The sequence below is a fragment of the Taudactylus pleione genome, unplaced genomic scaffold (assembly GCF_031769625.1).
Source record: "Taudactylus pleione unplaced genomic scaffold, aTauple2 ptg000372l, whole genome shotgun sequence".
NCBI classification, from domain to species: Eukaryota; Metazoa; Chordata; class Amphibia; order Anura; family Myobatrachidae; genus Taudactylus; species Taudactylus pleione.
The window spans coordinates 16353430-16372027 of NW_028284773.1; the positions used below are offsets into that span (position 1 = coordinate 16353430).

At 45.9% G+C, this 18598-nt stretch overlaps 1 protein-coding gene across 2 annotated transcripts in view; it reads left to right on the plus strand.

Moving 5' to 3' along the window:
* BDH1 (3-hydroxybutyrate dehydrogenase 1) overlaps positions 1–18598 on the plus strand; it is a 61506-nt gene that overhangs the window by 31220 nt on the left and 11688 nt on the right. For both annotated transcript variants that reach the window (XM_088444819.1, XM_088444820.1), the window contains exons 3-5: positions 11815–11884; positions 12973–13080; positions 17628–17769. In XM_088444819.1, the coding sequence (XP_088300945.1) occupies positions 11815–11884; positions 12973–13080; positions 17628–17769 (320 nt within the window). The remainder of the gene's footprint in view (positions 1–11814; positions 11885–12972; positions 13081–17627; positions 17770–18598) is intronic.

The window sequence follows — 18598 nt, forward strand, 5'->3', positions numbered from 1 at the left end:
ACCAGAAAGGAATATGAGCCAAGCACAGAAGGAGTGTGGGAAAAGTCGCCATTGCTGTCACCGTTTTTTCACCCGTTTGGCTGGGGGAGGGAGGGCGCCAGACCGGGTCCGGGATGTCATCGGGCTGGCCTGTCCAGAGGCAGATGTTGTGGCCTCTGGACTAGGCACAGGGCTAGGCACATTTGGAGGATTGGCTGATGTTGTGCCAGAGGTGGAGGATCCTGATGTTCCGGCAGGAAGGGAGGTCGGCTCCACCATGTGCTGGCGAACGAGCTGCTCCAGGGCATTGGCGATGCGGATGTTGGCCCTGGTATTTTCCGCCAGGGCCTGACCAATGGTCACGTTGGCCGCAGCATTTTGCTCCAGGGCCTCAGCCACCCGTATTAGACTGGCGTCCATCCTCTGCAGAATCTCCGTATGGGAATCCGATTTGAAATTGAGTTCTGTGAGGAGGGCCACTGCCTGCGAGGGGGATTGCCCTGGACTGGCTTCAGCAGGGTCCTCTGCCGGATGTACTGGTTCCTCCCCTGCAGAGCCAGCAGAAATTCTGCGGCCAAGGCTCCCCTCTGGAGCAGACTCATCCGCCTGTGTCTCTGTTTGGAAAAATGAGAAAAGACTCACATTAGAATCTACATATTGGCACAATAACATTTCAGAGTTGGTGACATCACAAGATTTACCTGGGACATGAGGAGCCGCAAAGTCTGGCATGTCCGTATCCATGTTGGACACGCCAAACACCTCCACAGGCTGCACACACCCCTGTGCCAGCTCTTCTAAATCCGTCAACTCCAATGACACAGGGGTGGGACCCCCACCTGTCCCCCTTGCATGCCTAGCCCTGTCCGCCAGTTTTTGCTTTAGGCGATATTTGAAGTCGCCCCATCTGTTGGATAAAAATGGAACCATTATCCTTTTGTTTAAAATGGGGTTTGTTTCTAGGGGGGGCAAGTGTTTACTTACCGCCGTTTGACATCCCGGGCTAGACGGACATAATCACCCACCCTATTGACAGCAACGACTACCTCTTCCCACATTCTCCACTTCTGGCTTGTACTCATATTCCTGTCTGCCTGTGGCAGGATGTCCACACACTTCTGAATCAAAACCTCCATCTCCTTTCTTGTGAAATGTGGCTGCCTTTTCTTTTAGGCAGCTTTGGCCGGAATACTGGGCCCAGCAGCCTCTTCCATGTCATCCTCCTCACCTATTTGTGTAAATATGCAGATTTCTCAACTTCACAACTTGCCCAATATTATGTTTCAAATTAATCATTGAGTCAAAATGCATGAAAGACTTACCGCCTGACTCTTGTCCATTGTTTCCCTGGTCTGTAACCATGTCTGTGCTCCAAACAAGAAATACACCAGAATTTAAATGTTGTTTCGTGACGTATTTATACATGCGTCCTTATTTTGCGGCCGCATCATTGATTGTGCGTTCCTATGATCCCTCCTTAATTTTTGCGGGAAACGAAACACTATTTATGGCTTGGTGTGTCTCGAGTCGAGGTGGCGTTTTTGGATTGTTGGAGGTTACCTTGGTTGGAGTTTCTTGTTTGCGGATTAAGGAGTTGGCGTTTGGAGTTTATTTTGTTTGCTAGAGTTGCGTTTTTTTTTTCCGGTCGCTTTTTTTTTGGATATTTTTTTGGCCTCGTTTCTTGATTTGGTAAGTTTTGTGAAGTCTAACTTTGGTTCAATTGGTGTCTCCTTCTGTTTGTTATTGTTCTTAATTTTTTTAACCATAATTTCATCTATTTTAGGTTTTTTTTTCTTTCGGCCCCAAAGACCTTTTGTTTGGGAATCTTATATATTTGCTCTTGGTAAGTCCATTTTTTAACTTGTATTTGCGAACTAATTAGCGCATTTTTCCTGTTTGTATAGTGACTTGTATTTCCGAACTAATTAGCGCATTTTTCTCTGTTTGTAGAGTGACTTGTATTTGCGAACTAATTAGCGCATTTTTCTCTGTTTGTAGAGTGACTTGTATTTGCGAACTAATTAGCGCATTTTTAAATGCTTATTCATCCTGTTAAATTGTTTGTGGTTTCCCTTTAGCATTTTTGGCTGACATTTGACCCCAATTTGACGTACTGTGTGCAATGTCGTTTTGCTCGTTGCCCAAATGTGTGTTTCGCCTATTTTATGTTTTGTCTTGCACCAAATTTAGAAACATAAATGCACAGACTAAACTTTTTAAAATTAATATTGGGAATATTTTCAGTTTGGACGTATCATGACAATACCCCGGCATGTAAGCAGCAATGGATGGTATCATCAAGCTAAGTTGTTTTAATTTTCCTTTGGGGTGGGTCCAAAGCCTTACATTCAAATCTTGCCATTTCAGGTTGATCTGGGGCGGATTGTTCTGGCCATGCTCCCGGAAGCCGACCAACCTCAATCTCGTCCCAGGCGTAGGCATCGTAGGCGTGCAAGGCCCCAGATATTTCGAACACGTGTCACCCTTTTTGGAATGCCCGATGATGAGGTTTTAAGACGCTACCGTCTTCCTCCCAAAATCATCATAGACACTCTCTCATTAATAGAGAGTGATCTTGAGCTGCAAATTAACAGTCCAACAGCAATACCACCACTTACGCAATTTATGGCGGTGTTACATTTCTGTGCCTCAGAATCGTTTCAAACAACGGTGGGAATAGTGGCAGGCATCTCACAATCCTCCTTTTCCAGGATCCTGAGGGCAGTGATGGAGGCACTTTTCAAGCACCTCCATCATTTTATTAAAATGCCTTTGGATATGGGTGCCCTTAGTGTGGCCAAGGCCAATTTTTACCAAATAGCTGGCTTCCCACACATCATAGGGGTTGTGGATGGTACTCACATACCACTTCAGCCTCCAGCACGGCTGGAGGCCATATTTCGCAACCGTAAACACTATCACTCCCTGAATGTAATGGTGGTATGTGATGCCTCCCTCCAGATCCTGTCCCTGAATGCAAAATTACCAGGAAGTGCACATGACTCCTTCGTCATCTGGCAATCAGGGATATGGCACAAATTAACCAACCTACAAGCTGGTGATGCGTGGCTTCTGGGTAAGTGGAGACCTTTAGTACATAACAATGTTAAGCTTGATACACAGTGATCCTGATGTTGTCTATTCTTTTTCACAGGAGACAGTGGCTACCCTTGCATGCCCTGGCTGCTCACTCCTTATTTGGCTCCCACACCAGGCCCACAAAGTGAGTTTAATACCGCACTTACAGCCACCAGGCAAGTGGTGGAGCGCTGTATCGGCCTTTTAAAAGGCCGATTCAGATGCCTCCACCGCTCTGGTGGCGAGCTCATGTATTTGCCGGATATGGTTTCGAAAATTGTGGTCCTGTGTGGGATATTTCACAACATCGCCATAAGGAGTGGTGTCCCAATGCAGCCAGAGGATGCCTTACCTGAGGATGGCCTCCCCGAGGTTGGTCGGAGGTCAGTATGTGGGGGGGCCATACGCGATGATGTGGTGGCCCGATATTTTAGGTAATTATTGACCAAACAACAGTGTTTATACCCAATGTGTTACGGTTTGTTTGCGTTCATCTTTTTTTATATTAATTTTGCCCCATCTTCTGTTTGTTTGCATAATCTTTGGCACTCCCACGATGACTACTTCCTGCTACCCTTCAAAAACCTTTATGTGGAAACTTCTGGAATATATTATGACACCCATATTGCAACGCCATATTTTTGAAATCATGTGGGCATGGACCTTCGTCAACCAGTTCTTGATTTGTTGTGTGTTTGTTTCCTGTTTTTGGTATGTGGTGTATTTCTGATTATCACTGTGTGTTTTGTTTTTGAGTGACCACTTTGTTTTTTGATTTCTGTTGTGAATAAATATTTGGAGAGTGTAATTTGTTTCCATTTTTGGCACGTTAGAAGCAAGTGTAACCAAACTCACACACGTTAAATTTACCTAAGGGGTAACCCAGTAATGAAGCAAGTGGAGCTAAAATGTAATATGTTTTCGGGGTACTAACCAACACACCAAGGTATTCTGTACAATCAGTTGGCTTCGTAAGATCGGCCTAAGCAGATTGCCCACCAAATAGGAACCTGTAAAATGTTGTAAACTATCATGTTGTCCACCCCAAAAAAGGAAAATGACATTGGTACTGGTAGGTGTTTCTTGTGCCTGTTTGCCTTCAAAATACAACACACAATCTGTAGTGAGATTAATTGGCAATCCTTGCTTGAAGAGTCTACTTATATCAGTGTAAAGAATCTTGGATTTACTAAAAACGCATGAGACAGAGCGTGAATTAAAACTGATTTATTTGTAAACAATTTAAAAAAAAAAAAAAAAAACTAATTCCTAAGGAGGCCCGCCAGATGGTCAAGGCCCTGCAGCAGCCCGGCGACTTGCTCCCGCATACGGGCCACACACTGACAGATTTCTGCCCGACGCCTCTGTTCCTCTGTGGGTGACAAAAGTTTGGGGATTAATACATCAATAATGAAGCAACATTCAAAAACAACACAAAACAAGCAAAACAAAACGTACAAGCTACTGCCAAAAAAAAACATTACACGGATAAAACCCAGAACCCCAAAATGTTGTAGGCCAAAAATACAAGGGCCCAAAAAAAATGCACACAGGTGTGATATGTGTATGGTGAAATCAGCAGGAACAGGTAAAGACAACCCCCAAAAATTCCCAAAGGCGACAGAAAGCCCACAAAAATGGGGACGACACATGATTACATACAAACAGTTTGTGGTGCCCCCCCAAAAAAACAAAAAACATACCGTTCTGCAAAACGCCAGAGCGAGAAGCCACTCCCTCGACCACCTCGGAGGTGGCTACATTCCCCAAACCTAGGGGCAGGGTGTGGGCAGAATCCTGGGAGGGGGTATTTGGAGGAGGGGCGGTTGGAGGAGAGGGGGAATTGGGCTGGAGGGGAAGTAGACCCGAAATCTCGGCCACAGGGTCTGGGGAGGAGGGTGTAATTGAGGAATTGGGGGTTGGAGAGAGGGGCCGGGACCGGCGTCTTGTCTGCCGATGACGCCGTAGTCTTTGCTGTGCCCCTAAAAGATGTAAAAAATATTGTGGTTAGTTTCAACAGGAATCCAAATACAAAAAAAAAAAAAAATCATGCACATGCAGATATGAGTACAATGACTAAATAGGACAGACATGAAAACATGCACATGCAGATATGACTACAATGAATAAATAGGACAGCCATGAAAACATGCACATGCAGATATGACTACAATGAATAAATAGGACAGACATGAAAACATGCACATGCAGATATGACTATAATGACTAAATAGGACAGACATGAAAACATGCACATGCAGATATGACTACAATGAATAAATAGGACAGACATGAAAACATGCACATGCAGATATGAGTACAATGAATAAATAGGACAGACATGAAAACATGCACACACAGTTAGGGCCCACAAGATAAACTTGCAAACCACAGTCCATAAAACTTACTTACCTCGATCTGCATGCGAAAGCATGCCAGCAAGCGGGGCGTACGCCGGTGCAGGTCCGACCACCTGCGCTCCAGCTGGCCAATATGTCGGCTTGAGCCGAAGGAGCGCAGGCGGCGACGTACCTCCGCATATGCGGAACGCTTTCTGCTATTTGAGATGGGTGGAGGCTGACTGGTGATCCTCCTGTCCAACACCTCCGTGAGCACCAGCAGTTCGCGCCTGGTGAATGCGGCGGATCTCATGATGGCAATGGTGTATTTTTAGAAAATTATTTTTAATAAAGCACCAAAAAAAAATTTGATTGGCTAATGTATTTGGGAAATTAACAGGACAAATTCTATTGGTTAGTGTATGAGTCATGTGTTCGACAGGGCCACAAATCTCTTGAGAGTTATGATAGGCTTGATACAGTGACATGCGTAAGCAAATTAAAATAAAGAAATGAACCACAGAAAATTTGCGGGGATCAAAACAAATAGAACAATTGTTTAATTGGGGCTAACATGTCTTTTGAACAATAAAAGCGAATGTTTAAGCCGTACGTATTCTGCGGGTAAACACAAACACGGACAAGATTAAAGTTTATGGCATTGTGTTGAAAAAAAAACCAATTAAGCTAACTGATACATTGATTGCCATGATACGATTGAGGGAGGTAGGCAGAAAAAACGAGCAGGTAATCGGAATCTGACAGTCCCACTTCCGGTTTATACTTGTGCGTGCGTTCCCTTCAAGCCATTTCGGGGATGTACGCTCGCTATTTGGCACGCTCGTTAGTTAGAGGAGGGGTCGCCTGAGTTTGGGGCGGATTTTTAGCTGCGTACGAAAATACGAGCGAGTGCTTGAATTTAAATATTTTTTTACGTACGCCGAACGTACGAACGGCCACTTGCGAGTGGGTCTGAATCAGGGCCTATGTGCGTAATCGCTATTGCAATCCCAGTTGTGATCGGCAGTGAATCAGGCCCTGTAACACTAATGCTGTGATTAAATCGTCCCTTAAGCTGGGTACACACTATACAATTTTGATAATAATACCTCAGTGCTCAACCTGTATGTGATATAGTAATATGAATAAATTGCTAAGGGTCTGTGTGTTTCTTTAAAATCGTTTAATTGTCAATTAATGTTAACACCGTCAAAAGTTGATATATGCTGATAACAGGTAACCTCCAATATTTTCTAAATTACTATTAACAGATTAGATATAATTTTGTAATAATTTTGTAAAAAATCACAAGTATATAATTTTATATATATATATATATATATATATATATATATATATATGAGATACAGGTGAATAAGCCAATTATTAACAATGAATGAATAGTTTTGTATTTAGAAAATGGATCAAATTAGCTAATTAATTACAGAAACATGTATAAATTGATGCTTAAGTGCTGTGAAACCGCCAGCTGGCACTAAGCTGATATAGGACGTCCACATATAACATCACAGTACATATAGATCACAAACTGACATGGGGATGGGTGGGTGTGTGGGAATGTGTGGTTTAGACAAATACTGTGGTGCTATGTGTAGGTGCTGGGGGTAGTGGGAAATGGGGGGAGGGGTATGGTTAATGTCCCGATGGTGTCAAATATGCTTTGTCCAACTATGTCCTGCACAGGGAACCCAGGATGCTTGCTGCTGGAATAGTGGTATGCTGCTTGATGGAATAATGTTTTGGCCGCTGGGGTCCGGCCGCTACCTGCCTCGTGGGTGACTTACCCTAACTGGGCTGCAGAGACTCCGGTCTCTATGCGTTGTGGAACGAGATGGTCACCGCTGGAGTTCAGCCTCTGAAGCCCCGTGGGTGAAGCTTCCCTTCCTGGCTTGATGAGACGCCGGTATCTCTCTATGCGGCGCGTTCCTCCGGATGGTTATTGCGGTGAAAGTCTGCTTCGTCGGCCACGTGGTCATCGTGTTGACACACTAAAGCTGGCCACACACTAGACCAACTCACATCCAACCAGCCAACTTGTCGATTGGTTGGAATGAAAATCTGGTAACGTATTGGAGTAACTGATGATCAGCAATTTGCTCCTAAATGCCAGAAAACAGATGAAAATGGTCGTTCAGACAAGTTTGTTAAATGTTTGATCTAAACTATTTGTTCAAACAACAATTTTGGTCTATTTTCCAGTGTTTGGGAGCAAATTGCTGATTGTATACCTTACCAGATTTTCATTCCAACCAATCAACTAGTTGGCTGGTTGGACAGATAATCTTTAGATGTGTGGCCAGCTTAACACCCAAGCCACGGCCCGACCAAGCCGCAGGTGCAGTACTAGCACACTGACAGCCAGGCATTCCAGTGGGATCCCGGACCACGTGGCCGACGAAGCAGCCCAGGAAGGGTAAGTCACCCACGGGGCAGGTAGCGGACGGACCCTAGCGGCCAAAACATTATTCCATCAAGCAGCATACCACTAAACCAGCAGCAAGCATCCCGGGTTCCCTGTGCAGGACATATTTGGACAAAGCATATTGGACACCATCGGGACATTAACCATACCTCTCCCCCCCTATCCCACTACCCCCAGCACCTACACATAGCACCATAGTATTTCTCTAAATTACACAATACCACACACCCACCCATCCCCATGTCAGTTTGTGATCTATATGTACTGTGATGTTATATGTGGACGTCCTATATCAGCTTAGTGCCAGCTGGCGGTTTCACAGCACTTAAGCATCAATTTATAAATGTTTCTGTAATTAATTAGCTAATTTGATCCATTTTCTAAATACAAATCTATTCATTGCTTGTTAATAATTGACTTATTGACCTGTATCTCATATATATATATATATATATATATATATACTTGTGATTTTTTTACAAAATGATATCTAATCTGTTAATAGTAATTTACTAAATATTGGAGGTTACCTGTTATCAGCATATATCAACTTTTGACGGTGTTAACATTAATTGACAATTAAACGATTTTAAAGAAACACACTGAGCCATATCAATTTATTCATATTACTATATCATATACAGGTTGAGCGCTGAGGTATTGTCAAAATTAAAGATCAACATGTGAATTGAGGGTGGTTACCTCATATACCCACAGCTGCCCCCACCACAAGATTAATTGCCCTTAGAACGTTTGTACATACATAGATACATTAAAATTGGAGACACACTATATAATACCCAGCGACGGAATGATGCAATGTAACATATCGTGAGCGTCGTACACACTACCCAATCCGGTGTACGGCTGCGCAATATATCGTTACATACTACATTTAGCAGCATGGTGTTGTTCATTGTATCGTCCATCTGCTGTGTAGCACAGCAGTTAGAAAAATGCGATGAACAACCGGCGTGCACGTACAGACGTTCACACTATATGATTTGCATGATATATATCGCTCCGATCCCCGTTCGAGCGATATATCGTACAATATATCTTATGCTGTGTCCGCACATCTGAACGCCATTTCAGGGGCGTGCATAAGTAAGATGCTGCGTCAGCATACATGTCGCATGGCTAAATTACACACTGTAGCACTCGCAGTGCTTGCGGTAGGGTATGGTCAGCCTCAAGTGCTGCATATGGGTCCGATGTTACTTGATGTTACCAATTGTTTCAAACACTTCCTGGAGATGACATATGTTACTTAGGGAAAGTGGGCGTCTTATGACAGGCTGGTGGGCGTCTAAATACATACTGCGATCGCATGGCAAGATATAGTGGGCGTACTAATGTCTTGCTAGCGATCACGGGATTTGCATACTTTGGCTGCTGACGGCTGCGTGCAAGCACAACTTAGCGAGCGGGTCTGAATCAGGCTCAAAGTTCTCAGAATCAGGGATGGATCTCTTTTATGAAAAGTATTTGTTCTCTTTGCAAGAAATTACTAATAAAACTGTCACTGGTATTTTGGTCACTTTCATAATTTTGTGCTGTGTTCTCAACCCTGCTACCACCACACACCCCTGTAACCACCACTCAAAAATCAACCCTGATCAACATTAAGGGCTCATTTTCAGAATATACCGTTCCATTTAAACAGAAGCTGCTAGGCACATTGGTGACTAACCTAACAGAGCTTCACCGGAACCTTGGTGGTCATTCAGACCCGCTCGTGAGGGAAGTTCGCTCACAAGCGGGTCGATGTTTGGGGCATGCGCATGACAGAGGGAGCTCCGTCGTGCGCATGCGCGAGACCCGGCGAGCGACGAGAAATACGTCGCTCGGGGTCTCGCACCAAAGGGGGCGTGCTGTCGATGGTGAGAGACAGCACGCCCCCTTTGGTGGGCGTGCCGGGGGCGTGGCTGCCAGACGGAGGCGTTCCCATGGGAACGCTTACCGTCTGAGTCCGGCCCCACTGACTGGTAACCCACAGCTATGCGAGCGTCCATGAGGACGCTCCAGAAACAGGTAGGAGGGCCCTGATTCAGAGCGAGCGCTCTGGTCAGAGCGTTCAGCTCTGAATCAGGCCCCTTGTCCTTTCTGAAGATCCAATAATTGGAACCAGGCAGCAGAATAGCCAAGATCACGTACTAGATAATGGATTATAATTGAGGTCACAAACTGAGATAACAGTTGAAAATGAGTGGCTCAGTCAGGTCACTAGGGTTGGAGAAAAGAGTGGTCAGGTAGGTCAGCAACAACATAACAACAACCAATGGCATGGTCACAGCAAGTGCTTAGAATGAATACCTTCCTCAGGCAAGAAAAACTGGTGCCTTAAATAGGAGGAATTCAAGTGTAGGCACGAATGAGAATATGCTAGATACTAAATAGTTGTAGCAACAAATACAGGACGTTATCATGTATGGGTTTCATGTGTACCTGAAACACTCCACCAAAACCTAGCGACAAAGCATGCTGGAAATCCAGTTTAGATGAGGACTATTAGCAGTACCTAGACTCCCTTAATTCATTTGAGAGTAGAGTTTTAAGGTTTGGGATTCTGACTCTCTGGAACTCGCTTCCTCTCAAAGTTTGAAGAAGCCACCACTTTAGAAACCATCAGAGACAGACTCAAGACTTACCTGTTTACTCAATCATTTCACTAATTACCCGCTAACTTAAAAAAAAACGAAAATACAACACAGATACTTAGTTCTCTTTTCTATATGCTATTAATATGTGTTTTGCATCTTGTATTTTTTTAACATGCAAATATATAGCACTTTGAGTCCTGTTGTGAGAAAAGTGCTATATAAATAACTATTGTTATTATTTTAGAGTAAGTTACAACACCCCTTCACGACCTTTAGGGAAAACCTCTAGATGGTTTGCTAGGATTTTTGTGATGAAACGCTTTTGTCAACCTAGAAGGGTGAAGTTCTAAAGCATCAATTCAAGATCTATGTCCCATGCTGTAACCTCGCTAGTGTGCCAAATATTGACATGAGATTCTAGAGTACAGGATATGCTGTTCTCTGTACTGTAGATGATTTTTCATTAAGTAAGAGAGGCAGTGGTAGAGCAAGAAAAACACAATTTGTAATTTACAGCATAAGAAGGGACAAATCGAATACTGGGCTTGATTCAGACCCGCTCGCAAGCGGGTCGATGTTGCCCAAGTGCGCAATGCGCACGAGGGAGCCGGCTCCGTCGTGCACATGCGCGAGACCCGAATAACGACGGCCAAGCCGTTGTTATGCGTTATGGGTCTCGCAGCAAAGGGGGCGTGCTGTCAATGGTGATTGACAGCACGCCCCCTTTGGTGGGCGTGCCAGGGGCGTGGCTGCCCAGACGGAGGCGTTCCCATGGGAACGCCTACCGTCTGGGGCCGGCCCCACTGACATCACTAGTGATGTCAGTGGGAGTGCTTTTGGCTCTGATAGAGCCAAAAGCACTCCAGGTCTTGCGGCAGCGAGACCCTACCGCAGGGTCTCATCGCAAGCCCGAGGGTCGCAATGGTCTTGACCATCGCGACCATCATTTTGGCCGCTCGCTATAGCTGTAGGTGGTCACCCACAGCTACTGTATGCCGCTCCAAAAAGGAGCAGGGACGGCCCTGATTCAGAGCGAGCGCTCTGTCAGAGCATCCGCCTCTGAATCGGCCACTGGTTGTAGGGAATTCCAAGTAGTTGTAAGAAGTGACAGGCTCTCTGGGACATTGTAGGGAGCAATATATTTTGGGTGTTGATGCAACTGTTAGTTCGTAGTTGAGAGGCAAACCTGGTTGGATTTACTTGCGTCTCATTAGCATACATGTGTAGGAGCCTTTTAGAAATGTGGCTCTAGTCGTGTATTTACTAGTTTATTAGGTCAGCTTTGTAGTAATACAACATTGTGAGCATGCATAAATGCATACATAGCATATCATATCCTTTAGCTAATATATCCTAATGTTTCTCCTTCTAGACTTCTGCAGAGGTTGTCTTCCGTTGTGACCTCAACTGCAAGCCGTTCCTATGCAAGTCACACTGATGGGGTATGTCATGTAATGTTACATATGATGTATCATCATATACCGATTTCACATACGCTGACAATACACTTTACCGATTGCCATATTTATTCATGGACCTCTCATTTCCCATTCCATTTCAATGCACCCACTTTCCCACATTTTACAAAATATTATTTCAGAAACAGTACTATAGAACTGTACAGTAGTTTTATTCTTTATTACTGCAAACGTAGATATAGTGGGTAGGTCACTGGCACATACACTAAGGGGTTCAATTGTACTTAGGGGGTGATTCAGCATAGGACGGAATTGCAAAGCCGCACACAAGCAGCTTTGCAATTACGTCCTTGCTAATATGCAAATGTAGCAGGAGGCGTCTGAAACCCCTGCTGCATTTGCGATCCCAGCACTGCGACCGAGGTCGCAGGCTGGGATAACCATCTCGACCATCGATCGCAATGGTGGACGGCGCCAGCCAGTTGAATAAACCTCAGCTTATGCAGGCTTGCCGGCTTGCGAGGCCAATAAGCTGCATTCGTAGACGCAGATCTTGGCCTTGCCACCCCCGTAAACTGGGTCCACATGGCCCCATTTCCAAGAACGCCGGCCGCCCTGCAGAGGCATGGCAGGGGCTGCATGCAATTATACAGGATCCATTCTGCACAATCACAGAACGGGTCCTGCACACGCACAGATTCCCAGTAATCGGGAGTATGAGGGTCATAGTCACTCCCTCACCTAGCTCCCCTGTGATCCCCGGCTTGGGCTGACCAGCTTGGGGTTTTAATGCTTTGGCCGGGGACATCCAGTGAAAGGGTCCCCTAGCTGTGGCATTACACCCTGGGTATGTTGAGTCCGGTGCTGGTTAAAAAATAGGGGCGAGCTGTCGATCAACATCGACAGCCGCCCCTTTTGTAGAGAGCTCCAGAGCGAGAGAGTTTCTCTCTCGCTCCGGGGCTTGCGCACGCGCAGTGCGCCTGCTGCGCGTGCACAGGGCTAACCATCGACCTGGTTGCGAGCGCATCGGCGCTTGCAACCGGGTCTGAATGAGACCCATAGTTTAGAGAGAGAGATTTACTAATATATTAATATTTGTTTCAATTGTGCAGGCTAATAAAGCTGTGCTTATCACAGGATGTGATTCAGGATTTGGATTTTCGTTCGCTAAGCACCTACACAGCAAAGGATTAACTGTGTTTGCTGGATGTCTGTTCAAGGTATGAAGATATCAATTTAAGGTCTGTCTACTGGGCTTCAGCTAAGTACTGAGCTACAGCTGTCCTAGCCAAGCACTGAGCTACAGCCGTCCTAGCCAAGCTCTGAGCTACAGTCGTCCTAGCCAAGCTCTGAGCTACAGTCGTCCTAGCCAAGCTCTGAGCTATAGCCGCCCTAGCCAAGCTCTGAGCTATAGCCGCCCTAGCCAAGCTGAGCTACAGCCGTCCTAGCCAAGCACTGAGCTACAGCCGCCCTAGCCAAGCACTGAGCTACAGCCGCCCTAGTCAAGTACTGAGCTACAGCCTCCCTAACCAAGTACTGACCTACAGCCGTCCTAACCAAGTACTGACCTACAGCCGTCCTAACCAAGTACTGAGCTACAGCCGTCCTAGTCAAGTACGGAGCTACAGCCGTCCTAGCCAAGTACTGAGCTACAGCCGCCCTAGCCAAGTACTGAGCTATAGCCGTCCTAGCCAAGTACTGAGCTACAGCCGTCCTAGCCAAGTACTGAGCTACAGCTGCAGTGATCGTGCTGAGCAACTAAATATGTGGGTCCGAGGGACCCACCAGCTTAAAAAAAAATGGGGTCCTACCTGCCTATTTCTGGGTCCCTTCATAATTTATTCTTTAGAGCTCCCCATATACCCTTCAGACCTCCCCTCATACCCACATACCACTAGAATTCCCATCTGATACTCCAAATAGCAACAGTTTTGTACCTAGAGGTCAGACTGCAGTCCCTATTGACAATAATGGGGACTGAAGCCTGCTGCGGTAGTTAGTCTTCTTCAGGAGATTTCTGTGAAATAATCTGCATTAGACTGTTCTCACATAGCAGTGATACATAAAATTGTGCAAAACCTGTAATTTCATCATAAGGGAGCCAGTGACTGGAGGATTCGGAGAGGGGAGCCAGGGACAGGAGTAGGAGGTGGGAAGCCAGGCACAGGAGTAGGAGGTAGGGAGCCAGTGACAGGAGGATTCGGAGAGGTGAGCCAGGGACAGGAGTAGGAGGTGGGAAGCCAGTGACAGGAGGATTCAGAGGGGAGCCAGGGACAGGAGTAGGAGGTGAGGAGCCAATGACAGGAGGATTCGGAGAGGGGAGCCAGGGACAGGAGTAGGAGGTGGGGAGCCAGTGACAGGAGGATTCGGAGAGGGGAGCAAGGGACAGGAGTAGGAGGTGAGGAGCCAATGACAGGAGGATTCGGAGAGGGGAGCCAGGGACAGGAGTAGAAGGTGAGGAGCCAGTGACCGGAAAATTCGGGGAGGGGAGCTAGGGGCTGGAGGGGTAGGCAGGGACAGGAGAAGGGGCTGGGTGCCATCGGGTATTAGAGGCTAATGGGTGCCACATACAGGAGATGGTAGAGGTGAGCTGGGGACAAGAGGGATAGGCAGGGAGAGCAGAAGGGGCTGGGTGACACCGGGCATTAAGGGTGGGGGGGAGAAATCCGGGAACTGCTAGGGCCAAGTGCGCTGCGATACTCCCACCCTCATTCGCAGCAGGCACCTGGCTGGCTATTCAAAAACAGGCTGACACTCTAGCCTATGGCCGCGCTGTCCTCAGGCAGGGGAGACGAGAGACTCAGGGCGGGGCCTCACGTCTCCACTGTGCTTCTGGCCGTACATAGAGAGTGGGCGGTGCTGCGCATCTGCACTGTCCTACTGGCAATAGATAGCCACCGTGCTCCTGCAAATAACAGCGGCTGGCCAAAGGTGTTAAAATGGGACCGGCCAGTGGTGCATCGGTCGCTCTGTCCCCCAGCCCAGCCCGCCTGCCCCTTCTGCTCCTGACTGTACAGTGTGGGATCTGAGTTCACTGTAAATAGACTCCCGGGTCACGTGGGAGAGTGGTGATCGGGCGAATAAATATATGAATGACTGCCGCAGAGTTTCTATTCACACAGGCATGTAGCACACTGCCTGTGCTTGGTCCGTGTCAGTGGGTGCCGGGCAGGAGTGTAATACTGCCGGTTTTCCGCTTCGTTGGATACAGGGAAAGTGAAGAGGTCAGAGGTCACAGCTGAAAGCTCAGCGTGGTTAGTTCTGGCTCAACGCGTTTCTGTACCGGCTGGTACTTTCATCAGGAGCACCTTTGCAATGAATAAAATCACCTATTACTTTCAGCTGTGAATGTACCATCAGAATTGGCTAGTTAGTGCTAGTGACCCTAATGCACCTCCAATTGTTATGGCTTTGGCAGGTGTATATGTATACCCGTGCAGGTCTTCATTTGTTCATAATTCTGCAAACACCCCATTACTATACTCAGCTTGCGTTATAATGCCCCTTCACTCTTCCGCCTGTACATGAGCTGGGTCTCCGGCTCCACCTCTAAATAGCAGTTATGGCGACAGTGAATGATATTTCCTCCAGCTTTTGAAGGGTGTAGATAGTAGGTTCCTATTGGCTGCAGCGCACAGCATCTCAGCTGAACCAGGGATTAGCCGCAGTGGAGCGTGTCCCTGGGGACCCACCCATTCTGCAAAAGTGAGTCCCCGGGCCTCAATAGCGCGTAAAATATGCGCTATAGTGCGTATTTGCAATCACTGAGCAGTCCTAGCCAAGCACTTAGCTACAGCTGTCCTAGCCAAGTAGACTTGCTGAATCTCTTATTATTTATTGTATACAGTATTATAGACCTCCAACCTAAACTAAAAATAATCTTAAAAACTAGTATCTGCTAGAGTTCAACATGTAATCAAAGAACCTTTGAAAAGTCTTTTACATTTCAATTAAACTCTTCTGTATATTAATACCAATTGAATGTTTTAAGCTGGCAGCAGTGTTTCAAGCCTCTTCCTTGTGAACTTCCCATTAATAAAATTTGTCTTTTTTTTTTCATTTGGAGATCTCACGTAGGTGTCTTTACTCCATAGTTTATTAAACAATTTTCCCTTTGGGTACAAAGTGACTATTCTGAATTGTATGGACACAATGTATGTAGTAGTCTTTGCCTCCCCTCCCCCCCCACGTCTGGTCTGCCAACCTTTTTCTTTCATGTCTTACTCTCCTCTTTCCACCTGCCCGCTTAACTGCATCACCTCTCACCTTCTCCAGTCCCTCCATTTTGTCATCTTGTTAACCTATACCTCTTATTTGGTTTATTCCCCTCTTCCTTCAAACATTTCCTGCTGTTCCCCATTCTGAAGACCCTGCCTTGATCCTCCCACTCCCTCTAATTACCACCCCATCTCTTCCTCCCTTACAACTTAAAGCTCCTTCAGTGAGTTGTATATAACCAACTCACATCTTTCCTTTCCTTCCATTCTCTCCTAGTTTCCTATTTTCATTCTTTCCACTCCACTGAAATTGCCCACAGTAAAGTCACCAGTGACCACGTCATTGCTATTTCTAATGGCTTCTACGCTATTCTCATTATCCCCAACCTCACGGGAGCTTTTGACACCACCTTCCTGCAATGCATCATTAAAATGGCTGCCGCTTTCATGGTTCACCTCTTATTTGTCCTTCTCTGTCTCTACGTCTACCTCCACCTACTCTCCTCCTTTCCCTTCCTATTGGTTTTGCCCAAGCATCGGTTCTTGGTCCCTTTTCTCTTCACCCTCTTAACTTCTTTCCTCTGAGTGCTCATCAGCATCTTTGGACTCTTGAACTCATAGTCTTCCCCCAGCTTCCAAATACCACTCTCTCTCCCTCCCTGCCCTCACCTCTGTCTCCCAAGTTCACTGTATCGGTGTCTTCCTTCACTCTGCCCTCTCCTTCACACCCACCCTCCCCACCCCTCACACACCTTCAGTTCAGCTCACAATCCTGCCGCTTTAACCCACTTCTGCCTTTCCTCACTTTAATTCATCCTCAGATCTGCTAATCTCCTCAGTTTCCCCTCTCACAGCTCCACCTCTGCAGTCCTCCTCTGTCAGTCTGCCCACTCAATCCCAACCCTATATTATGTCATATTCAAACTCTTCACACTGACCTACAAAGCCCTCAACCACTCCTGCCTTCAGAATTTCTCCTGTGTTACTTCCAGCCTCGGTAATACCCTCCCACATTCAGTCATACTTTTGCTTAGCATCTCAGCCGATAAATGTGCTCTTCAAACTCCCCTTTTTACTGTATACTCTGCATCACATTCTCCTAACTCTCAAACCTGAGCACCCCACAAGTCTGATCTCTTCACCCTTTTGCATTCACCCATATCCCCTGTAGAACCTATGTAAGTTCTCTCGAGCAAGGCCCTCTTTACTTTTGTTTTCCCTATGTAATTCTGTAATCTCTATAATAATGCTACAAAGGCTGTCACGAGTCAGACATGCGCAGTGGGAGAATGTCTGACTTCACACCTCCGAACGCTAAAGGCCCCCATAGCAGAGGGACGGAAAAAACAGACTACATTATACTGTGGCCAGTGGAAGTGGTGTTGGAGCCCCTCGGAGAATGTGTGGTCCAGTATGCTAGTTATGTGTATATCTTAATTTGTGCATGTGACTATAACTGTCTAATGTGATCACATTATACCTATGTAATCTTGTTGTATGTTTTATTACCTATGTATGGAATCCTTATTGCACCATATAAATAATAATAGGACAAGGGAGATGCCGGTGTGAAGCAGCTGGATAGTATGAAGAGTGATAGGATGAAAACTATACAATTGAATGTTGTGAAGCAAGAAGAGGTGGACAAAGCTGTGGAAACTATAAAAGATAATTTAATAGAGCCTGATAAGGGTGAGTCTAGTTACATATGCTGCTTTTTACTAACACTATAATATGAAAGATACACACAACTGCATTATTTTGCTGAACATTGAAGTGGACATGTGTCCATGAACCAACAGTTTCTGGTTTTAACCAGTAGGCTGAGCTTTGCCCCCTGAGACTTTGTTTTGATTCCCAAGATCCCAGAAAATCTCCATAGATTCTCTTTTATGAAGTACATTTCTTTAATTGAGGCTTACTAAAGACAAGAAACCATTTTTGCACATGACTAACGCTTTTCTTGGTACTACTCATAAAATCGCTCCAACTACTTGTACCCTATGACGGTGTCGGTGTGTTTCATGATAGAATGCCTAACAAACATTGCAGGCAAAACACACATGCGTAATATAACATCATTTCTTCTTCAGGGCCCATAGGGATACACAGGGATCCCATGGGTATAATGTGGTTGGAGAGGTCAAGGCATTAAACAGTTAAAGCTTTCAGCTCCCAGGATGTCTCTGGCCCTCCTCAATATATACCCCACCCTTAGCCACAGGCCTTCAGTTGTTCGTTTGATGCGGCAGGATTCAGACGCACCTTTGTAACGGGATTGCTAAGGCAGTCCTAAACTTTTATTTTTACATTTTATTTTCTTTTCTTTGTTTTTGGGTTGGCAGTACTGAGCGTCTGGATTAAGACTCCTCCTACCTCCGCCGGGCCGAAACACCAGTAATAGAGCTGGTGATTCCGACGGGTCTTGGCTGAGTGTGCTAGCAGTGATGCTGGGACCCGGAGTGCAACCGGACACACGGAGATGTCAGGTAAGGCGATTCCTCGCTACGGGGAATCTCAC